Source organism: Phocoena phocoena, chromosome 13 (assembly GCF_963924675.1).
Source record: "Phocoena phocoena chromosome 13, mPhoPho1.1, whole genome shotgun sequence".
NCBI classification, from domain to species: domain Eukaryota; kingdom Metazoa; phylum Chordata; class Mammalia; order Artiodactyla; family Phocoenidae; genus Phocoena; species Phocoena phocoena.
In genome coordinates this window covers 75,353,897-75,363,961 of record NC_089231.1, presented here as the reverse complement: position 1 = coordinate 75,363,961, position 10,065 = coordinate 75,353,897, and the positions used below count along the sequence as shown (strand labels likewise).

At 45.1% G+C, this 10,065-nt stretch overlaps 1 protein-coding gene across 1 annotated transcript; it reads right to left on the bottom strand.

Annotated features, from left to right (window-relative positions):
• Positions 1 to 917: 917 nt before the first annotated feature.
• On the bottom strand, positions 918 to 9,631 carry LOC136132423 (2'-5'-oligoadenylate synthase 1-like). Its single transcript, XM_065889258.1, has 6 exons — positions 9,422 to 9,631; positions 8,340 to 8,628; positions 6,927 to 7,111; positions 3,435 to 3,667; positions 2,165 to 2,318; positions 918 to 1,077 (listed from the first exon to the last, which is right to left on the bottom strand). Exons 1-6 carry the CDS (start codon positions 9,599 to 9,601, stop codon positions 946 to 948), a joined length of 1,173 nt encoding a protein of 390 aa, XP_065745330.1. The 5' UTR covers positions 9,602 to 9,631; the 3' UTR covers positions 918 to 945.
• Between the last annotated feature and the right edge of the window lie 434 nt (positions 9,632 to 10,065).

Here is a 10,065-nt window from a genome sequence, read left to right as displayed (position 1 = left end):
CAGACTTTTCTATAACCTGGGCCGGCTGGCTTTGCACAAACTACCAGAGCTCAGCTGAGAGAAATACTTATTAAAATTTTTTGTGCAAGAAACATTGCTTTATTGTTTCTTGTGGTCATACAAACAGTACAAAATTATGGCCAAAAATTAATAAAATCTGAAAATTCAAAAAAGTATAAAGATTAGCACATCTCGATTGGGTCCAGCTACATTTCAAGTGCTCGGTAGTGACTACTGTATTACACAGGGCAGTTCTAAAACTTTTCCTGTAAATAATCAGAGATGTGGACAAAGGGTGAACCAAAGATGTTTGTCTTAGGATTACCTGTAATTGAAACTTGGAAGGATCCTAGTCTATCCAACAGTAGAATATTCCACAAAATGTCAGCTCCACGAGGCAGGGGTTTTTGTCAGCTTTGCTCATTGCTATGTTCCAGTGCCCAGAACGATGCTTGGCACATAGCAGGTGCTCAATTAATATTTTAAGTTGAATCAATGAATACGCACATACACATACACACACACATATAATATGCAGATATACTTCTTGGCTCTGTGCCTTGCGATTAACACCCAACAAATGGTATTTGCTACTATTTTTGTTGTTATTGACAATAAATTGGACCACAGCCCTCCCACCAGGTACAGAGAAGAGTGTGAAGATTGGGATTCCTCTCTTTTGTCTGAGTCTCTCCTGCTGCCTCTCAGAGGATATTGTCGGAGAACAGGCTCTGGTGGGGAGGGAGCTGTGGGAAAATGCTATCTGTAAAAGAAGAGAGAGCACAGAATGGCGGGAAGGATGGGGGTCAGGAGACCTGGATTCTAGACCCAGGGCTGACACCAACTCATGGCCCTCTCGGGATTGAGGCCCCCCGCCCCGCCCCTAGAAATGAGAGGTCTGGCCCAGATGGCCCCGGAGACCTTGCCTTTAAGAGATTCTGGCGTTCAGAGGATGGCACATGTCCAGTTCTCTTCCACCTGGGGAGGGGCTTCTCCCCGGAGTGTGGGTCTCGGAGAGGTTCCATAGCTCTGTCTAAAACCGTCGGCCTCGTACATCAGGTCACTATGTTCTTGGGGCTGAAAGGGTGAAGCACATGGTCACACTGGAGAGCTGGGCCTCCCACCTTGGCACTGGTTCTCAGTGAACATTTATGGTGGACAGGTGGACACTGTGATGTGCCACCTGGATCCCCTTCAAGGAAGGACATACCCCCTCCTGAGTTGTCCATTCAGTGGCCGATCCACGTTAGGGTATAAAAGACCTGCCACCTCAGCCTTCTGCAGGACAACTCTGAAGGCTGTTGAAGCTCCAGGGCTCCCCAGCTGCACCTCTCCCTGTGCTGGTACCCGCTTAATTCCCCTCCTTTACACAGGTGTTGGATCCAATGGTCCTCCCCTGAAACATCCTGCACATAAACTTCATCCCAGAGTCTGTTTCCTAGGAAACCCATCTATGACATCATCAACCCTCCCCACCCCGGCATGAGAAAGATCTCTACTCTTGGAGTGGGAAGATCAGACCCTCAGCACCTACGTAGCTGGGTGACATGCCCACGTCCTCAGCTGCTCTGAGTCGCTCATTTGTCACATGATATTGAGGGGGGAGGGGATACAAGGCAGGATGTTTAGCTCAGTGGAATAAACACTGGCGTTGGAGTCTACCGAGTTAGGATCCCAGCTCTACCACTCCCTAGCTGAGTGGCCTTGAGCAGGTGACTTCACCTCTCTGAGCCTCCTTTTCTCATCTGCAAGATGGGAGTAGAAAACATATCTCATGGGGTGTTGTGAGGATTTAATGAAATAATGAAATTTAAGGGCTTAGAACAGAACCTGAGCCCAAAGCAGGTATTTATTAAGCGGTGGTTGTTATTGTTTATTTTTCTTCTTAGTGGAATGAGCCAACTGGAGCTGTTAAAAAAGTTACTTCCAGACAAGGAGGCATTAATTAAAGAATGAACTCTGGGTGAGGGATGTGAGAAGTCCAGGAGCTCTCTGTATGGGGCCAAAATGATTGTAAAATAGAGAGCACAGCCTGACACTATATGAATGTGAGTGACCTCTAGCAAGAGGCAATTTCTTAGGAAAGAATGGTCTCTATCTACATGCCCCATGCTGTGTGGAGGGGGTGGGGGAAGGACGGCAGGGAAGAAGCAGAAGGTCTCACCGACACATCCCAGGAGCCTACTGGAGACCCGTCCCATTTCTTTAAGCATGGGTAACTCAGCCAGGCTCTAGCCTCTTGTGCCAGCCGCTGCCAGCTATGTGGGTCTCCACCACCAACGTTTCCTGTAGGGTCAGCCGGGTCCAGAATCACAGGCCTGAAGAGCAATATTTAGAGAGAGAATAGGTGAGAAGCTAGGCTATGTCTGGGGGGTCTAGATGCTTCTGGAAGAGAAAAGTACCAGCCTGGCACAGGCTGGGACTCAGGGCAGCAGGAGGGGTCCAGCAGGGCACTGCTCCCTGGGGTGTGTCCTGGGTGCCCTGCCCTATGGAGCACAGTGAACAGAGGGAGGAGCCTTGCATTTGGGCTTTCATAGACTTCTGTTTGAATCTTACCTCTGCCCTTTATTAGGGGTGTGACCTTGGGCAGGTCTTTTGACCTCTCTAATCCTCAGTATCCTCATCTGTGAAATGGGAAGAATTGAACATCCTTACCTCGAAGGATGCTGTATGAGGATCTAGACAAGCATGTGAAATGCTCAGCACAGTAATTGGGACATACTAAGGGGTCAATACATGGCAGTTACAATAATCATAATTTTTACAATGCTATTAGAGTGTGTTAGTCTTATAGCAAGCTCTTAGTTCCTGGGAACATTTATTATTGTTGCTGCAGCTGTTGTTATTTTAGTTGAAATTTCAGCTGTTTCACTCATTTTTTGTTAAGGTTTGGACAAGCTCTTTACCTTTCAGAATCTTGGTTTAGTCATCTGTAAAGCAGGTAGCATAGTGCCTACCTCACAAGGTTGCTTGCACGTTGTTTTTAAAATTAGATGGAAAGGCTTCCCTGGTGGCGCAGTGGTGAAGAATCCACCTGCCAATTCAGGGGACATGGGTTCAATCCCTGGTCCGGGAAGATCCCACATGCTGCGGAGCAACTAAGCCCGTGCGCCACAACTACTGAGCCTGCGCTCTAGAGCCTGTTCTCTGCAACAAGAGAAGCCTGTGCACTTCAACGAAGAGTAGCCCTTGCTCGATGCAGCTAGAGAAAGTCTGCACGCAGCAACGAAGACCCAAAGCAGCCAAAAATAAATATATATTTTTAATGCTTAAAAAAAATTAGATGGTAGTAGTAAAGTGCCCAGCAGAATGATTAGTACCAGAAGATGATCAATAAATGTGGAACTCTCCCACTTCCTACATTTCCAAGGTGCCACAGCTGTATTCATGGGTTCATTTATGTGGGGAGCTAAGCCATGTGGGGGATAGAGTACCTGGGTTTTGCAAGTTGCCTTCTCAGGTATTGTCCAATAATAGGGTTTTCAAAGTCATAATACTTTTCCCAGTAGATGCAGAGGAGCTGGTGCTTCAGGACTAATTCCAAAACAGTCTGAAATCCCTGAGCTGTGTTGAATCTTGTTTCCATGCTTCCTTGCTCCCAAGCATAGACTGTCAGGAGCTCCAGGGCATACTGTGGGGGCAGCGGCTTCCCAAGCTTCTCCTTACACTGAGTAGAGGAAAAACAATCAGAAAAGTGGGTTTCTCTAGCTTTCGTGTAAAGCACATTTCTCATGGACCAAATTCAGCCTGCCACTTGTTTTTGTGTATAAAGTTTTCTGAGAGCAAATCTGCACCTATTCATTTATGTGTAGTTTATGGTGGCATTCATGCTACAAAGGCATTGTTGAGTATTTGTGACAGAGACCGTGTGACTTATAAAGTCTAAAGTATTTGCTAACTTGCCCTTTACGAAAAACTTTACTGACCCCTGGTTAAAGGCTTGCGCTCTGGATTCTGACTGATGTGGGTTTGAATCCTGGCTCCACCATTATCTGATTCTGAGCAGACAATGTAGACTCTTGGAGCCTTATTTTTTCTCATTTGCCAAGTGAATGGTAATAATTGCACCTTCCTCAGAAGGATACTATGAAAATTAACTGAGAGGAAGGACTTGTAGTGTTCCTAAGAGCTTAAAGAAGCAAACTTTTTTTTTTTTTTTTCCGGAGGAAGATATTTAATCCAAAGTCTCCAACTCTTTCACAGGTAACTTTCATGTACAATGACCATCACATAAGTATCCAGGCACACAAAGAAACAAGACACCCAGAGTGATGACTAACAAAAACAAAAAAGAAAATAGTAATAAATCCACAAAACTTTAAATATTGAAGATTTAAACACAGGCTTTAAAATAACTAGGAACATTATGTTCAAACATATAAGCATTTGAAATAGTAGGTAGCTAGAAGCCAGAAAAAGTAACATGGCAGACTTAAAAAAGAATGAAATAGAAATCCTAGAACAAAAATGACAAAAATGTAACTAATAGCTCAGTAGCATAGACATATTTAAAGGAAAAATTAGTGATTGGAAGGCAAATTAGAAGAAACTATTCAGAATAAAGCATGGAGAGAGAAAAAGATGGAAAATGTAGAACAGGGGATAGAGATTTGGAAGAGAGAACGAGGAGGTCTAACATACATTTTATGGGAGCTCTAAGAGGCAAGAAGAGAAAGGGAGAACGATAATATTTTAGGAGAATGGCTGAGAGTTTCCAAAACTGATGAAGGATATCCACAGATTCAGGAATCCCAGTGAAGGACCCCATGAACCCCAAGCAGGACCAATAAAAAGGGATCATCATTAAGACACATCAGCTTGAAACCAAACAAAATCAAAGTAAAAGTGAAACATATAAATGCAGCCAGAGAAATAAGATAGATTACCTACAAAGGCACCACAGTGACACTGACAACTGATTTCTCACTAGCAACACTGGAAGATGGAATGATATATCCAATGTACTGAAATGCATATCAATCCAGCAAAAATACCTGACAGCAACGAAGGGAAAATCAAGACCTTTGCAGACAAACAAAAACTGACATGTTTACTGTCAGAAGACGGTCACCAAAAGAAATCTTAAAGGGCATATTTCAGGAAGAAGAAGAACAATCCCAGATGGAAGGTGAGAGAGGTAGGATAGAATCAATAGTGAAGAAAGCAGTAAACACGCGGGTAGATTCAATGATCGTCGGCTCTGTAAAACAATACTAATGCTTTGGGGCACTTGACAATATTGAGAGACTTAAAATATACAACAAAAGTTGGATGAAAGTTAAAGGTGGTGATGATGGGGCTAGAGGAGTTAAAGTATTGTACGATTCCTCTATTATTCTAGAAGAGAGAAGAGAGAAAAAGAAAGAGGGGAAGGAAGGAAGCGAGGGAGGGAGGGAGGGAGGAATTAAAGGAGAAAAAAGGAAATAAAGAGACAATTCTTTGCTGAGTAGGACTGTCTTGCTCATTGTATTCCTGGCTTCTTTCCACTCATTACCGGCAGCATCTTTATCCCACATCACAAAAATGCCTTTATGAAGCTTCAGTATGTCTTGGGCGGCAGTGTTGCACTTGTCAAGAACCACTTTTGTAAGTTCTAAAACGCTCAAGTGCCATGATCAAAATTCTTGCAAAGCAAATTGAGATGTCTAGCAAATGTTTTTAAAGTAGGAAGTTTATCCTTAGTTACTTTCTTTAACTCAATTTATTCATCTAAATATATATAGAATGCTTATTACATGTTAAGTAAACTCTTCAGTCTGAAGACCCAAATGCTGTTTTTGTTTTTGTTTTCGTTCTGCTGTTTATTAGCTGAAAGTGTCTTCTGACACTTAGTTTTTCTTTCTGTAAAAGGGGTTTAATAATAATACCCTTAACCAGGTCACAGAATCACCATGGTGCTTAAATAAGATATGGGACATTTGAAAGTAAACAGAAATGAATATCGCATCCACAAAATTTTAAATATGATGAATCTGGCATAAGATTAGTGCACAATCCATGTTAGCTTTTATGATGTGTTTTCCTGTGGCAGCTCAGAGAAAGGACATTTATTAGGACCGACTATATGCCAGATATCACGGTATGTGATTTACTATTGCTGTGCCATGTTACTCTTTGCAAATGAGAAAACAGGAACCACAGAGATGTTAATTCACTTGTCCAAAGCCAGACACCTAGGAAGTGAACAGAAGTGTGTGTGTGTGTGTGTGTGTGTGTGTGTGTGTGTGTGTGTGTGGTGATGGCGTGGGGACGTAGCACTCATTAATTCATCTAACAATTATTTTTTGAGCTCCTATTACGCACCAGGCACTGTTCTAGGTCCCTGGGATACAGCAGGGATTCAAACATATAAATCCTTCTGTTCCTGTACATTTTTAGTAGGGAGATAGACAATAAACAAACAAATAAGCTCATGCAAAGGCCCTGAGGCTGGAGTAGAGTTTCCCTCCTGGAGGATTAATGAAGAGGAAAGCATAGCCTGGGGGTGGTGGTGAGGGGGCAGAGACTGGGGCTCAGAGAGGTCGAGGGCAGATCCTGTGAGCTTCTCAAGATGACCTGGACCAGGGCGAGAGTGACACAGGAGGTGACGATGGATGAATTATAAATATATTTTAATACAGGACCAACATCATTTGCTGACAGGTTGGATGGAGGTGTGTGTGGAGAAGTCAAGGATGACCCTTGGTTTTGTCCAGAGTAACAGGAAGGATGGAGTTGTGATTTCCCTTCCCTCCCGACTCCTCTCCCCTCCCCTCCCCTTCCTTCTTCCCCCTCCCGATGCCTCATCTTTGCTTCCTCCCCACACCTCCCCCTCCTCCTTCCCTCCCTCTATTCCACCCCTCCCTCCTCCTCTTGTCCTCACTCTCTTCCTTCTCTCCCTCCTCCTCCTCCTCCTCCGCTCTCTGTCTGGATGGGACATGCCATACCATTCGGTACCAGTGCTTCACAAGGCGGATGAGGCTCTTCAGCTTGGTTGGACGGTCCCTCAGGAAGGCTCGCTGCAGCTCCGTGAAGCAGGGGGAGAACTCGCCCTCTCTCCCCAGGAACTCGCACTCTTGGATAAGCTGGACGTAGACTTCAGGGTCAGGGCTGTAGCCTTTGATCAACTGACCTGTCAGGAGTTAATCCATAATGTGAAGATGTCAGCTTTTCTCTGAGTTTCTTTCAATCCCTCTGAGGAGACAAGCTCACTGACCATGGGGTGCAGTAGAAAGGTCAGCAGGCCCAGAGCCAGGAGGCCTGAGGGCCATCTCCAGTCCTCGCCACTCCCATCTCCACTGCCGTCACCCCATCCAAGCCAGCATCATCTCTCACCTGGACACAGCAGAGATGGCAGCAGCTTCCTTCCTGGATCCTTCACAGCCCATTCTCTACCCAGCACCCACAGAGGCCTTTTAAAACCTGATCCTTCCACTTCTTGCTTCCCAGGACATCTGAATAAAATCCAAAGTCCTCGCGGTGGCCCAGGAGGCTTGGTGTGACCTGTCTCCTGCCACCTCTGCCATCTCACCTCTTGCCTTGATCCCTTTGCTACTTACTCCCCTGGTTATTTCACTTCTTCAAATATGCCAAGCTCATTCCTGTCTCAGGGCCTTTGCACTTGCTGTTTCCTCTTCCTGGAGCCCCCAGATCTTCCCAGGTTTGGCTTCCTCTCATCCCTCGGGCCTCGGGTCAGTGGTCACCTCCCTTGTTGCCCTGTCTAAACACTCCCTCTAAGCCCCATCATTCTCTTTTGAATCACCATATTTAGTTTTTGTCACAACAAGTTATCTTTTCATTTGTGGTATTTAAATTATTATTGTCAGGCTCCAGGAGAGAAGTTCCCTGTCTGTCTCATTTATGGCCATAGAACAGTGCCTTGCACATGGAAGGTACTCAGTGGAAATTGAGCCTCAGAGATACACTGCTTCCTGTCCCAATGTTCTTGCAGATTGTCTACAGATTCCAACCCTCAGATAAATTTGATATTTCCTTATGCTTTGGATAAAAGATGAAATTAACATACTGTGTTTACACCAGATATACGCTGCCTCATTTTTAGAAAGAGAAGATTCACACACTTTGCCAAGAGTAAAACTAGTAAGCTTGGCAGGTGTTCTATAAAAATATACTGCTCCCAAATTGTACCAATTTGTTGTTAATGTCACTGCAGTGGCTCAGTATGACCCTAAACATTCTTGCCCCAGAAGAGATGCTAGGATCTCCTCCCCACTTGAAGGGATGCCCTGTTTAATAAGACTCTCAAAGTGAGAGAGATTTCTGCTCAGAAACATGAAAAGAGCAGAAGAAGCCCTGACATAGGACAAAGGCGGAAACACCTTGTGGCTGAGAGTGCTCACCCAGGGCATCAAAAGCGGGCAGGACATCAAACTCCACCCACTCGTGGAGCTGATGGGATCTAAGCACGAAGCTGAGAGCACGGGGATTCTCCCATTGCTGTTTCTGGACCTGAAACTCCACTTCAAATGTTTCCTCCCTTTGACAGGCTTCCAGCTGTCTCCTAATTTCCTTGATGAATTCTCCTCGGCGCTGAAGTTGCTCCTGAAAACTTTTAAAATTGGTGAGGAAGATGACGAGGTCAGCATCTGATCGGCCCCTGAGGGTTGTGCCTTTGCCTGAGGAGCCACCCTGAAAAAGGTGATGAGAATGAGAACTGATATTTATCACTGAGAAGAGCCTCCCTAAATAAAATGCTGAGAACAATCACTAACATTTAGAGTACTAGCCACTGTTCTGAAGGCATTACCAGTCTTAACTCCTAGAATGCTCACAAGAACTCTGTGATTTAGCTACTATTATTATCTGTTCCCATTTTCCAGATGGGGAAACAGATGCTGAGAGAGATTATGTATCAGCCCAATCACACAGCTAGTAGGTGGCAGAGATGCAACTCAGTCTGTGTCCTTTACTCCCTGTTCTTTACGACCTTATATAATTAATACTGTAAACTGGACCATGGCTTATTTTACTTGATCTGCAAGCCCTGCAAAGTACTGGGAATTATGGATGATGAAATTGAGGCACAGAGAGGTTAAGTGACTCGCCCAAGATTTCACAGCAGCAGGTGCTATCTGCTTTCAAAACTTATACTCTTAACCAGCTCATGAATCTGCAGGAATGGTGAGTCCCCAGCCTGGTCAATGATTAGCGGATTGTTGATACAGCTGGGCTTCAGTTTGCCTATCTCTGTGGTGGACGTGACATAGGTGGTTTATAAACTGCACCTGGGCATTTGTTAAAAGCTTACAGGTGGAGGCCCTCACCCCAGAAGCTACTTTCACAAGCTGTGGTTATAGTTTTGGCATGGATAAATCAGAAACCACCAGCCCCAGAGACCTCAGCCTTTTGCTCTCTCTCTGTCGCTGTGGAAATGCTTGCTCTTCCAGCCTCCTTCTCCGCAGTCAGGCAGTTCTGGACTCACCTTCACAACTTTGGACACCCGAACAGGGTCGGGGGCCCCTCGGAAACACCTCTCCTTCAGGAAACTGCAGATGATGTGGATGGCTTCATTGACCTGCGCGCGGAAATCCTCGTCTGGCAGGAGGTGGTCTTCGATGAACTTGTCTAGATCCTTGGCCGGGGTATCACTGAGCTTCATCATGATGCTGGGACAGGAGAGCCAGAGAGGGCAGAGCTGGAGGGGAAAACCTTTTAGCTTCTAACTCTTCTGCTGCCTGGGTCGAGGAGGCTGTTAGTTTCGTTTCATTGGAAGGGAGGAGGTGTGCCCTGAGTCTGGGCTGCTGTCGGTTTCGTTTCCTTGTAAGGGAGGAGCTTTGCCCTGAGTCTTTGTCTCTCAGCAAATTAAACATTCCTTTGATTCTGAACCCTGTTCAGTCTCCCAGCTCTTTCCTCCAGTATTCCAGAATTACTCCCTGCCTTTAACAGGCAACCTAGAACATCTGGTCTTTCTTCAGACTGTACTCTGAAAAGGTACTTTTTAAGCCAGGTTAGTACTTCACCCAAGAGTAAAAACACACTTTTGGTTTCCTTTTCCTCTTTTTTCGTTGCTGACAAAATTGTTTTATTGTCTCCTGTGATTTTTGCAGCAGTACATGTATATTGCAA